Below are 13,893 nucleotides of genomic sequence, written 5' to 3' on the forward strand. Positions count from 1 at the left end.
ACTGTGAATTTGGCAGTTGTATGTATTAGCATTAAGTCTTGTGTATAATAATTATTTGTGTGTTTCCTTTTATTAAAATCACTTGGTGGAGTGGAACTAGGTTTGGTTTATAGACAGGTTTTACTTTCATAAAATAATTTAACTTTAACTAAAAGTTCGTTCTTACACAAAAAGCAATCAGCGAATTAGTGAACTCACGCAATAATAAAATAATTATATAATCTACATTAACGTAAGATTATACTCTAAATTTAGTGGCGTTTTTATGATAGCTCAAATAGTTAATTTAGACTAAAAAGGCTACCTAGAAACGTTACAGTCACCAACGCTTTGCAAGCTTCGATGCTTAACTTAGCATGAAATTTGACTCCCGCGATATACGACGCTTTTTAATAGCAGTATTAACTGCGATGGGTCTATGTGCCTTCGACTTGTCGCGCTTTACAACGTCTCAATTTCCGGCATGATGCATATATTAGCGCATCGCTGCGACAATTTGTATTACTGAACAAAAATTCACTTGATTTTTGGTTAAATGTATATTACAACAATACATATTAAGTTACAGCTATGATTTGACAAAGCCTATTTACACAATACACAAACGAACACAATGATATATCACCAAATATAGATCTTGGGCATTAATTACACAACAAGGTAGTTAAGGCAAATTGGAGTGACTAGGACTGACAGTGGCAGCTGCACTCGACTTCGTAGCATCTGAAGACGCCGCAAAAGAAAATCTTCTAATCATGTCATCACTCAGATTGCAGTGGCAACACAGTCTTGTCCGAATGGGATTCCACCAAAAGTTGAACATGTCCTCCCTCGTTACGCAAGTGATGTAGAAGAGAAAAACACCCTGCCATATTTTTTTCTTGTAACATGTTTTGTAAAGACGCTGGTGCTGAACATACAGTTATATAGCAGGAACATTTTAAGATAGGCAAAATTATGAGTCGATTGACTGCCAACACAGTAAAAACATTGTTCTTAAAGAAAGTAGCCTAAACTAGGTACTAAAAAATGCTTTTCATTGGAAACATTTACAAATCTAACAATTAACAAAGGTTATTAAATAATAGCACAAGTAACAACGAGATTCAAATCCCAAGCAGGGTCGAGAAAACTATACGCTATTGGCGAAGCACACAAATAAGTCTCCGTACCTGAAACGAATTAAACAATGTAAACAGCCAGTTCAATACGAGGTGGTACGTTTCATCTGTGGCAAAAAGCATGAAAATCCCAAAAACCCATGTAATTCCGAGTGTAAAGGAAAGTATACAAGCCATAACCACTTGTTGAGATGTGGTAAATTTTTTCGCTGTAGACTTGATCTAAATTACAATACAAGTCTGGTGATAAAACATCCTACATGTGTTCTTATACTCATAGTGATAATGTATACCATTGAAAGATTTTAAAACTTTCAACGGCGCACAATGTTGGTGTGTTTATATCAGTAGTTCTCAAACTGTGCGTAGCGACGCCCTGGTGCATCGTTTCAATTTTCTAAGGGCGTCGCAGAATAGTTTCGTGGCCGAACTCAGTTTATCTTATAAAAATGAGGTTAACACTTTTAGTGCGGTTGACGTATATCTACGTTCAAAGACGTATTGCGTAATGTGCAGATTGACATAACTTAATTTAAAAGTTTTTGTTTAAAAATACGGCTGCCCGTAAATGTACGTCGAGAGCAAACAGCCCGTGCAACAAGAGCGTGGTCGACGCGGGTCTGGGGGCGACGCTTGGCGGACATTAAACTTGATTTTAAATTTTTTGTTAACTTTTATTTGCTGGTGCGAAGACTTTTCCAGGGGCGTCGCAACAAAAAAAGTTTGAGAACCACTGGTTTATATCATAATAATGAGGGTCCGGGTACCACTGATAAAAATGGAAAAAATAGCTTTTTTTATAAAAAAAACTTACCTTTCGGCGTTTACAAAAAAGTTTAACTAAAACCAGCACAAGTATGACAATATTGTTGACCAACACCAGACCCACAATCAGTAAAAATCCCACATAGAGAGAGGAACCATGGAGCCAACACATGTTCTCTGCACGGTAAGTTGATTGCAAGTATTCTGGGTCGTCTAAAAGCAAAGGTTTTCAGCTTAACTAGACCACTAAGGAAAATCTCAACCTGGGGTTGACAAGATTTTCCAAGTCGGGAATTAAAACCAACAGCAGCAAAATGTCGGTAAAAGATTCTATTTTTCAACATACAAGTCTGTTCTTTTTAGTGTTTATATAACCGCTAAAACTAGCACATTTTCTTCCGATTTAAAAGTAGTTTAATTTTTGTGATAGTAGTTAACAGTTCAAAACGAAAACACAACAATAAAGAAACACAAGTTGCCTTCTCGCATTGAGCTTTATTATTTAGTTTTCAATAATTAGTGGAGAATATGTCAACATGCTGCGGGCTGGATTGAGTCCGGGGCTCATAGCTTGAGGACACTTAGTGTTATGTAAAGAAACATACCTTTCATACACAAATCCTCGTTGACTTGCAACTTATCAAAATACAAGAACGTCAAACCAACATTCATTCCTACAACCAACAAAGGAAAACCATAGGCAAAAATACAAGCCTTTATCATGTAGGATTTGCTGGAAACGGTGAAAACCTGTGAAACAAACAGAAGTGGTATAGTGAGACTATCTTCAACGTAAATTCCACGAAAGATAAACCTTAACAAGCGCTGTGTATAGTTTGTGGCTGTACACTGCCATCCACATCCAGCTTGTCAGAAAAGTGTATTGCATGACAACAGTGAGAACTGTACATACTTCGGAGTCTTCGACTTTTGAAACACCAAATAAGAAGACTACATAGGCCACAAGAAGGTTGATGCAAACATGAAGTTGAATCTGGTTTGGTCCTTTTTTTAACTGTGGTCTAAATAAAAAAAAATGTTGTTCAAAACATAAAAACGAGTTTACTGCAGACTAAACAACATCCAGTTTTTCTTCAGTAGGAAATGCACCATATATTTCGGAATGTTAAATGTATATATTACTCATTTTCCCCTTTGGAAGTAAATTGTCAACGAAAGCAGGAATTGGATGAATCCTCTGTTTTCAGTTCGTTTTTCGGTGTTTTTTTGTGCTGTTGAACGTAACTTTAGGTTCCAGTAAAGTTCAGAAAGTTTTGATTGTTAACAAGCAAGCAACTGTAAGGTGTTTTACTCCTAATGACTAATCGGCAATACTATTACAAACTTGTTCAGTAGATGAAGTATAATGGTGGCAACGAAACAAAAGATTGAGAATCCACATCCGACATCACTTACGATGGAAAGAACAACATCTTGAGGTATTTCGATTGTAGACTGTAAGTTAACAGTATTGCAATATAGTTGTTTAGACCAAAGTTTAACACGCAAATTTAACTTACAACTAGAAGTGCAAAGCTGGTCAAGTGATCACATTTACACACTGGAGGATGAGCACTGTTGTCAAGGCAACATCCATCTGTCTTCCAATCCGAAACATCTGGATCCCAATACGCACATTGCTGACGAACTTTTTCAGCCTAAAACATTTTAATGTCATCACTTGAGTTTTCGCTTGGAGAAAGAAATTGTCTAATGCAGGTCTCGGCAACCCCTGGCACGCGTGCCAAAGTTGGCACGCGAGGTGGTTTTTCATGGCACGCCAACCGATTTGTGTGTTTATATGGAAGTAACAAATAAACCTGTTACATTGCTTATTTTCAGTTTTTATCATACCATTGTCTTAAAATTCACCCTTACATGCACAAAACACTATGCTTTCTCCTTATCATTGATATCAGCTGGCACGAAGCACCATTATTCAGAAAAACGTTGGCACGCACGGTCATTAAAACATGGAAATAACAAGTTAATTGGCACGCGTCGCCTAAAAGGTTGCCGACCCCTGGTCTAATGTTTCGACGACTGTTACCCAAATGCATGTTTAAAGGGACACTTTGTACAATAGTAGACAACGATATTTTTTTCGTATTTGTGTTTCAAATTTATTGCACGCAAAAACATGTTTCTGTGTGATGTTCCTCGTTTCTGTGAACGATAACTGTTTGGCTGTTGGTGCAGTTACCTTTAAATTTGTGGAAATATGTTTCTGTCCGTATCTTGCCTTTTCGTTTCTATGTTTGATTGACACAGGTGGGTTCAGCTCAGTGAGCGAGGTGCCGTTGCCAACTTCCACAGTTATAACCTGCAAAAAAACTCTTTCGTGATTAAACTCAGCCAATGTTACATCTAATAGTGGTTTACTGGGAAAATAGTTATGATTGGACTAATACCCAAAAATCTGTTTCACCCAACTTACGAATTCTGGACTCTTGTTCGAGGGAAACAAAAAGTTTCCTTTGTGTAGTAGAAAGACTGTTTTTAACTCCTTTCCATTCATTTGACTTTGTGCCTTGGATAAAACCGAACTTGGTATGGAAACGTTAATGGGGACAACATTCTCAGCATTGCTAACTTCTGGTGCAAACCAAAGTGCAGCTGGATCAATTTGCATAGATTGTTCCACAACCTGTAACCGATAAGGATAACAACAGTAAACTGCTGAAAAAAAGTCTATTCCTTCAGTTCTCTGGTCAGATTGTGTCATGACAACAATCATCCATCAATTGTTTTTGACTTATTGAACTTGCAGTCACATCATTTACAATGCTATATTTTTAATTGGATTTAGTCTGTAAAACAACTAAGGGGTCAATCAAAATAAAAATGTGTCACACTTTAGTAATTGTCTTGTTCGTATGACAGCTATAACAGTTTAAATTACACGTTGTTGACCAAAACGTACAAAGAAAGGGAAGGGACCATTAAGCTATATTTTTAATACTTGTTTTTGTAATTTCTTTTCGGCAAAATTACCTTAAGTGATACCGATTTTGTTTTTATTTCGATTGATGAACCGGTGTCGTTATCAAACGAAACACGGTGAGCGAAAAAACTTAGAGATTGAGTAATATTTTTCCTCATTTCGTTGACATGTTCTGAAGATGCTTCTATGTTTTCTGACATCATTTCCAGCGATTCGCTAACAGATGCAATGACCGTGACGACGTTAACCAAGATATCCTTTGTAACCTGTTTAATAAATGCACAATCGTGAGGTCATATAGCTAAGTTTTTGTTTATTCGCTTTATTTTTACCTCAGTAACCACTTGCGCGATTGAGTTTACAACCTCGAGTGAATCTTCAATCTCTTTTGTATGCAAATCTGTTCCCGATGTGATAATTTGCAGAGAACTGGCTACTTGTTCTACACTCTCTTTTGTCACGTCTGATGTATTGATCTGTAAGACAAGTTAGAATCTTTCAAAAACAAACTTAAAGTTGTTACGTTACAATGGTGATTGTTTCTTTCAACTCCAATTAGAAAGTTATTGTCAAAAAGGGACAATGATCTCGTTCGTTTACTGCATGTGGCGTGTTAACTACCTGCTACGATTTATGTGACAGTTGCAAGTTTATGTCTTTTCGTAAGGATACTTAGATGCAATCTGTTGAGAGTAAACGTTACAAATGTGCCCATATGTTGTTATTCGACTGACGTTTCTGACAGTGTGTTGCAAATTTGACTCAATGCACTTGAAAAGTTATTCAAAATGTCAATTGTCTCAAAGTTACGCGGTAATGTTGTGAATTGGATGTGTAATCGTAAAATGCTTTGGATTTCTTTGAATGTGGGTTTGTCTACAGACTATTTAGCCTGTATTGTTTAACTGACCACTCCAAAGGTTTCCGACATTGCCATTTTAGAACAACTATGTCAAAAAGATGTATAGTGATGCTTTTTCGAAACTGTTGGTTTAATCAATCGGACTTCTTGTTTTGGCCACTACAATATTTTTAAGCCTTTGGCAACCCGACAGGCAGTTACCAGGAGGTTCCTAATAGTTGTTTCACATTTGGCAACAGACAAGCTTGTAAGGTCAAATTTAGAGGTATGAAGAAATCCTTCGTTTGTTTCTTTGATACATGGACTGCAACGTAAAGATGCTTGTGAATAACCTTTGAAGAAACAGGGGTTTGGTAAGCACAACAACAAAAAATGGTCTCATTGATGTAGAGCACCAACCTTTTGGGCAGATTTCTTCAGAGTAGCTCAATTTGTTGGCAGATACTTCAGGGAAAATAAAACCTCCAAACGAAAGCCTTTTGCAAGAAGCTACAGACAAATTATACAATGAGTGGTAACCTAGCACATATTGCCTTACACATGTTGGCTATTTTAACAGTGATGTACTGTAACATCAGGATGTACAAACTGCTTAAATAATGATATTATATGAGGTACAAACATCCATTTTACATGAAGTTCAATATGGTTTAGGTGAAACGCAGCAATTGGCACCCGGCCTACAGTACGTATTGTAACCTTACATACTGTCAAAAATCCATTCAACTGATACATTGTAAAATTCTACCAGTTCCGGGGAGACCAGCAGGGTATAGGATAAAAACAAAAAAATGACCTTGCACAAAGGCATGTATTTAAAAACGAACTTTTATGCTGCAAACATCATAAAGCTCTCTACATACAACCTCTGACAAAGGCCCACAAATAACTATATTTTAACGCCAAAGGCCTAAATCTACAGATACATGACAAATGCAGTTAATGAAATTGTTAGGTAGCCTCATTGAACACAGTGATTGCCTCCACCCCTGATGTATAATCAACATTTATGGCAAGTGCTTTGTAGTTAATACATACTTGTTCGTGGTACTCCTTGTAACATTAGGTCATTGATTTGGTTATTTTTTATGAAATCTTGATACATAGTCAAAAACACATTTGAGGGTTGAAATTGAGTGAACTGCACCAAGTATCTGGGGATAAAATATTTTCCATGTAAACTTTGCCACCATCACCCACTCACCATTCTACTACATTTGTATATATTCAACACATATAAGTATAACTATGCTGTTCCTACAAGACATGATGCAGTTTTTTTATAAATGCTTTTTACACTTTGTCAGAACTTTGGGATTCAAGAAATGCTATTAATCTGATAAACTTGTTTTATAGAAGACAACTAAACGTTGGTTGTTTATGATAAAATTGATTGAAAACCATTACTAGTTTGTATGTACGAATATGTAAAAAAATGTATGTATTTTATTTATATACCTAATAACAGAAGAATTCGAAATACTTTTGACAAAAATATTTTGAACATTGACACTTCCAGATTGAAATATTCTCAGTAAATCATTTTTTAGTTTTCGAGTTATCCCTCCGATATCAGTTTTGCTGCTGTTGAAGTCTTGATCGAATTCGTGCAAAAAAATATCTTCAGGTATGACTGAACAACAAACATGCCAAATTATCAGGTAAATAACTATTTTAATCAGAGCAATAGTACATTTAATAATATCCCCCATGTAGCTCTCTAAACAACACAAGACTTGAATTTTAAAATTTCTAAACAATAAAAAAAAAATTAAGACCCATTTTAACCAATAAAAAAAGTTTTACTATCATCCTGGTGTAATTAATACAAACACACTTGACAATATGCAGCAAAGAGATAGTACAATTTTAGTTCGATTGTGTTTCTATGTTAAACAAAGAAATACCAATCAATTGACATTGAGGCCTAGTTGTCCATTCTCCACTGTCCTGACAAGTTATTGTAGCAGAACCAACTATCTGATAGCCAGCAATACAAGTGTATGTGACAACATTGTTTGATATTGGAGTGTATGGTGCCAAATCTGGTGTGAAACTTGCCATGTTGCTAATAGTTGAAGGTTTTGTACAAACTGCCAAAATCAAAAGAAAGATTTTATTCATTAAACACCACAAAGCAAACCTTGAAACTGATCTACACACCTATCTGTTGGCATTGAGGGCCAGATGTCCATTCTCCACTGTTCTGACAAGTTATTGTTGCAGATCCATCAATTTTATACCCAGCATTACAAGTATATGTGACAACATTGTTGGATATTGGAGTGTATGGTCCAGAATTTGGTGTAAAACTTTCCATGTTGAACATGCTAGGAGGAATTTGACAAACTGTTCACAAAATACATTATGTTCCAGTTGTGTATGACATTGATTTACATTAGAACAGTCAAAATAAATGAAAATTGCTTCACAGTACACACCAGTTTGTTGGCATTGAGGTGCAGTTGTCCATTTCCCACTGTCCTGACAGGTTATTATAGGAGATCCAACAATTTTATACCCAGTATTACAAGTATATGTGACAACTTTGTTGGATATTGGAGTGTATGGTCCAGAATTTGGTCTGAAACTTACCATGTTGGTAATGATTGGAGGCTTCTAACAAACTGTCAAGAATAAAAATATTTTACACCAGTTTGTCATGAAAATGAATTCCACAGAAACAGCACAAAACAAAAATTATGTATGTACCAATTTGGTGACATTTAGGGATAGTTGTCCAGTTTCCACTGTTCTGGCAAGTTATGGTAGCTGATCCATTAATTGTATACCCAGTAATACAAGTGTATGTGACAATGTCGTTGGATATTGGAGTGTATGGTCCAGAATTTGGTGTGAAACTCACAATATTTGAAATGTTGGGAGGAATTGGACAAACTGTTTAGGAAAACATACGTCATTACAGTTGGGCTTCGAAATGATTCACATAAAAGTGAACAAAAAATAACTGTAAATCGCTCTACAGTACTAACCAACTGGTTGGCATTGAGGGGCAGTTGTCCATTTGCCACTGTCCTGACAAGTTATTGAAGGAGATCCATTTATTTCACACCCAGCATTACAAATATATGTGACAACATTGTTGGATATTGGAGTGTATGGTCCAAAATTTGGTGTAAAATTTGCCATGTGGGTAATGTTTGCTGGGTCTGGGCAAACTGTAAAGTACAAAATATACACAATATTGCAATGTGTCCTAAAAATTCATATTAAATACCTTGTTTAGAACATAGTGATGCAATATGTACCTATTTGAAGGCATTTGGGAATAGTTGTCCAATTTCCACTCTCCTGAAATGTGATTGCAACTGATTCATTAATTTTATACCCAACATTACATGTGTATGTGACAACATTGTTCGATATTGGAGTGTATGGTCCAGAATTTGGTGTGAAACTTGCCATGTTGGAAACGCTGGGAGGAGTTTGACAAACTGTTCACAAAATCCATTAGTTTGGAATAACACTAGTGTACACTAGTAGTGACAAAATAACTGCAAAATTGGTTTACAGTACACACCAATTTGTTGGCAGTGAGGGGCGGTTGTCCAGTTTCCACTGTCCTGACAAGTTATTGTGGCAGATCCAACAATTTTATACCCAGCATTACAAGTGTATGTGACAACGTTGTTGGGTATTGGAGTGTATGGTCCAGAATTTGGTGTGAAACTTGCCATGTTGTTAATGCTGGAGGGGTTTGGACAAACTGGAAAACAAGTACCCAACTTTATTTTGCAAATGTCCATTTCATTAGACTTGGAGAAAAGTTGAAAGTCATGTACATATACCAATTTGTTGACATTGAGGGTTTGTTGTCCACTTTCCACTGTTTTGACAAGGTATAGAGGCGGAACCATCAATTTTGTACCCGGCATTACAAGTGTATGTGACAACATTGTTGGATATTGGAGTGTATGATCCAGAATTTGGTGTAAAACTTGCCATGTTGCTAATGTTGAGGGGATTAGGACAAACTGTTATACAATAAAACATTACACTTATCAATTTGTTTTGGGTTTGTATTACAAACTTTGTAATGCCCTTTCTTCATAGCATACATCAATTGTACTGTATGTCATATATACCTATTTCTTGACATTGAGGTGTTTGTGTCCATGTTTCATTTTCCTGACAAGTTATTGTAGCAGATCCATCAATTTTATACCCAGCATTACAAGTGTATGTAACAATATTGTTCGACAGCGGAGTGTATGGTCCAGAACTTGGTGTAAAACCAGCCATGTTGGTGATGTTGGTAGGATTAGGGCAAGCTGAGAAAAGTATGGAGTTTGATATTTGATTAACATTGAAAGAAACAAAAACATATGATGTAGCAATCACTATGCATACCAATTTGTAGACATTGAGGGCCAGTTGTCCAATTTCCATTGTCTTGACAAGTAATTGTGCTGCGTCCAACCATTCTACTTCCAGCAGTACAGGTGTATACGACAACATTGTTGGTGTTTGGAGTGTAAGTTTGCGTGTTTGGATGAAAGCTTGCCATATTGTCAATAAGCCCTGGATTTGTACAATCTAAAATTACAAAAGGCAATTAGTACAGTATGGTGCTACAGTTTATGCACTCTTCAGTTATGGCAAATATTTATTTTTAGGAATTATTATCTCAGTTTTAATCCTACGTGTTTCTTCACATGATGGTTTAGTTGTCCAAGTACCATTCACCTGGCAAGTTATGGTATTGGATCCTACTATTTTGTATCCAATGACACATGCATATGTAACAGTGTTGTTTTCTACAGTAGTGTATGGTCCAGTGCTTGGCTTATAGCTCACCATGTTGAATATGACTGCAGGAGGCGGGCATTCTGTAACTGCACAAGTTAAACTTAGTTAGATTTACTGGGTACACTAGCATTTTATTTTTATTACAATAAAACTTAATGATTTGTCAAACAAAAGTACAGCATTATAGTTGTGCACAGGAGCCAAATTAATTTGTTATTGGAACCGTTTGTGCCAATTGCTGCAAATTGGACAAACAATCTTCTCACATAAAGCTGTTAAACAAAAAATATGAAAACTAATTTCCACATACTGCAAAGAAATTGGGTTTCACCAGATTATATGTGGATTGGTGCATGTCAAAGAAGATCACACAGTTTTACCAAGCTAGGAAATGAGCCTTAGGAGAAATGCCTTAGGATCCTGTTTGTTACTAGTTGTCTAACAGTACACGTTAAATACACAAATAAAAATCCGCGTTTCAAGAAAACACAGCATTTGATGCTACATGGGAACATGGGAAATTTCATTTGCTTTCACTGTGAACCTAGCATGCAAGAAACTAATAACAACGAAAAATGCAAAAATGGTTAACGCACAGGTTCTCAAACTGGGATCTGCGGTCCTTTAGGTATTTTGTGGTGACCGCGAAAACGTGGAAGTAATTCTATATTTATATTTGGCGTCAGTTTGTACAACTGAATAAGTTTGAGTCAAAGTGAAAGTGAGAATCTACTGTCTCCATTGCTAAACAATTTTATTGCACGACAACCAACAAAAATGCATGAATTGTTCGCGCACAATTGTAATGCTTTTGTCTTGTCTGTGGTGTCAGATTTGTATTATTGTTATACGCAATTTTGCATAACTAGATAAAATCCTGCAATCAACTTTCGTTTTTCGGAAACACACATTCAGGCTTACGCACCGCTAACCCTCGAAATAATGGCAAAGGAACTATTCAGAAAAAAGAACGAAAATGCTTGAGAAAAACTGGGTTAACGCAACTATTCAGAAAAAAGAACGAAAATGCTTGAGAAAAACTGGGTTAACGCAACCGAGATAAATTTTGTCAGGGATTGTGTATCAAAAAATATGGCAACCCTGGCCTCAATAGAACATATAATTTGAAACAAGTAATATAAATCTTAATAAGCAAGGCCATTGTGACATAGTTTTCGTCAGTACATCAATGTCCTATTCAGGTATTGATATGATCATTTTTCAGTTGAGTAATTAGTTATAGTCCCAGCCAGCATTTTCAACATATTCTATAACACTTTACAGATTATTGCCCCACAAAATAATAGCCATAAAGTTTTTTTGGGTATCATAACTGACGAATTTAACAACTGCATTACATTTATTTCAGCTCTTGTTTATTTAAACATCTTAACCTTGAAGTTTTGTGCATAGACTATTGTCTTTCAGTTTCTTAACTGCTATACTTGCCGATTTATTTTAAAGGAAATAGTTTTAATAACTGTTTTTTCCAATATAAAACTTCTCTAAATTTACAACACTCACACTCAAATTTTAACTATTTTATCAAACCTTGCTTCCTTTTTACAAATACTTGATATGCAATTGTAATCTACGAAAATGTTTTTTTTCCATGTAATGCAAGCACTGCAGGTGCAAGTTTTTTTTTTATAAATAATCGTGTTTCTTAGAAAAGTTTGCATTTTTTTAATATTTAAAGCCATCGATTTCTGATGTTGTTCTGCATTTAATATTGCCTGAATTTCCGCGTGGCATTTTCAAACATTTTCAAAGTCACAACGCCATTTTTCTTTTGCTCCATTCAGAATTAAAACTGCGTATTTTTTGTTGTTTCTTATTCCTGCCTGAATTTTTCTTTTTGTTTTCTTGCATTATTTAATTCACTTATTTATTACATAGGTTGACTTTTTTTACTTTTCAAGGTTGCCTATTTTCAAACGTTACCTTTTAAAATCATATATTCAAGATGGCAAAATAATTCTCCTATTACTGTTCTCACAGTCGAACGTACGAATATGCCACACCCTGGGTGTGGCTTTGGGCACAGCAGACTAGGAGCAGACAACACATCCACCGCTACGTCACGGGTGGAGCTGCGCGACAGCTTCTTACCAACTACTTCACCCGGCATAGCTTTTCTTAGTGCGCATGCGCACAACGGCAAAACGTCATGAAACTGGAGCTGTGAAGCGCACAGCTCCACCAAAGCAAAGAGTATAGAATTAATATTAACATATTGATCCCATACAATGTTAAAAAAAATCCCCATCAAGGCGGGAACTACTATGATTATTACATATTGTTAAAGAATAAAAAAATATGTATCATAAACGTTATCTGTAATACAATGGTAGGAATAGTAGGTAAAAATATCTAGGGAGTGCTGCAGCTCCGCAGCTCCTATGTACGAGCCACCTGGTCTGGTATAAGCCATTAAAAGGATGGCTTGCTATGACTTTAACAAATGTTTTGCGTTTGGGTATGTATTTCTAAGGAACTCTATATCCTGTTTTCCATTGTAGAATGCGACAAAATAGTTTTTCACACAAACCAGTTATAAATTGTTCGACACGCATCTAACACAATCAATCACAATTATTGGTACCGTTATAGTACCTTGAAAAGGCATAAAATTGAGGTAAATAAGAAGAATACAGAGATATAAACGAAACCATCCAGGCAATAACAATTAGTCTAAAGTTATAAACAGACCATCATCCTCGGACTCGCTGCACAAACACTTTGTCAGAGTTGATACATTTCCTCACATACAAAATCTAAAAAATATTATACCTTCAGCCGTACTGATTTGCATGAATAAAAAAATAAATCCCAAACTCCATATAGGCCACATATCGCTTGTTTTCCTTGTCTTGGTGCAGGTCAGTAAAACATTTCTCGCCCAAGGTTCTTGTGTATGTATTAAGCCATGTATTACACTTCATCACCGATACAGTTTTCTGATGAGTAAGTATGCATGAGTCAATCTAGTCTTTAAACGGATGACTTTCCATATCATACTAGCAGCTGCCACGTATTACCGTTGTTTTCAGGGAAACACCGAAGTTGGTTGAATCATATCGTTTCTTATGGAGCTGTTCTCTAACGAACTTGCCATGGGAAACAACAACATTTTTTGGTCTCCAACCTGACGACTGTAATGTCATTGACATATATCATTGATATGACATATATCATTGATATGGTGTTATGTTAGTTATGTTATGAAAGTGACAACTAAATTATGAACTGTTGGCCTAAAGTAACATGATACAAGCTGTGAAACCGCATTTGTCATGTTAATTTTGGTTTGCACTAATCAATTAAGCAAAATCACTGATAAACATTTGAATTAAAGTTGAGTTTGTTTGTGGTTTGTACAAATCAAACAACTTCTTATCAGCCAGTTGTTCTTCCTAGAGATGGCACCG

General features: G+C 35.9%; 1 protein-coding gene and 1 pseudogene across 2 annotated transcripts; both read right to left on the bottom strand.

The window, feature by feature from the left end:
- Window positions 1–604: 604 nt before the first annotated feature.
- Window positions 605–10,542, bottom strand: LOC145214860 (uncharacterized). The gene is made up of 19 exons (XM_080083468.1): window positions 10,357–10,542; window positions 10,064–10,249; window positions 9,799–9,984; window positions 9,502–9,687; window positions 7,151–7,325; window positions 6,731–6,846; window positions 6,092–6,181; window positions 5,894–6,024; window positions 5,163–5,306; window positions 4,881–5,096; window positions 4,324–4,533; window positions 4,090–4,209; window positions 3,407–3,544; window positions 3,232–3,341; window positions 2,701–2,908; window positions 2,492–2,636; window positions 1,936–2,099; window positions 1,173–1,343; window positions 605–865 (listed from the first exon to the last, which is right to left on the bottom strand). Exons 1-19 carry the CDS (start codon window positions 10,511–10,513, stop codon window positions 665–667), a joined length of 3,054 nt encoding a protein of 1,017 aa, XP_079939594.1. The 5' UTR covers window positions 10,514–10,542; the 3' UTR covers window positions 605–664.
- On the bottom strand, window positions 7,546–9,390 carry LOC145215477 (complement factor H-like; annotated as a pseudogene). Its single transcript, XR_013857310.1, has 7 exons — window positions 9,234–9,390; window positions 8,962–9,147; window positions 8,686–8,871; window positions 8,405–8,590; window positions 8,134–8,319; window positions 7,856–8,041; window positions 7,546–7,785 (listed from the first exon to the last, which is right to left on the bottom strand). The product of XR_013857310.1 is annotated as a complement factor H-like (transcript).
- Window positions 10,543–13,893: the final 3,351 nt, after the last annotated feature.

This window comes from Phallusia mammillata, chromosome 2 (assembly GCF_965637545.1).
Source record: "Phallusia mammillata chromosome 2, kaPhaMamm4.hap1.1, whole genome shotgun sequence".
NCBI classification, from domain to species: Eukaryota; Metazoa; Chordata; class Ascidiacea; order Phlebobranchia; family Ascidiidae; genus Phallusia; species Phallusia mammillata.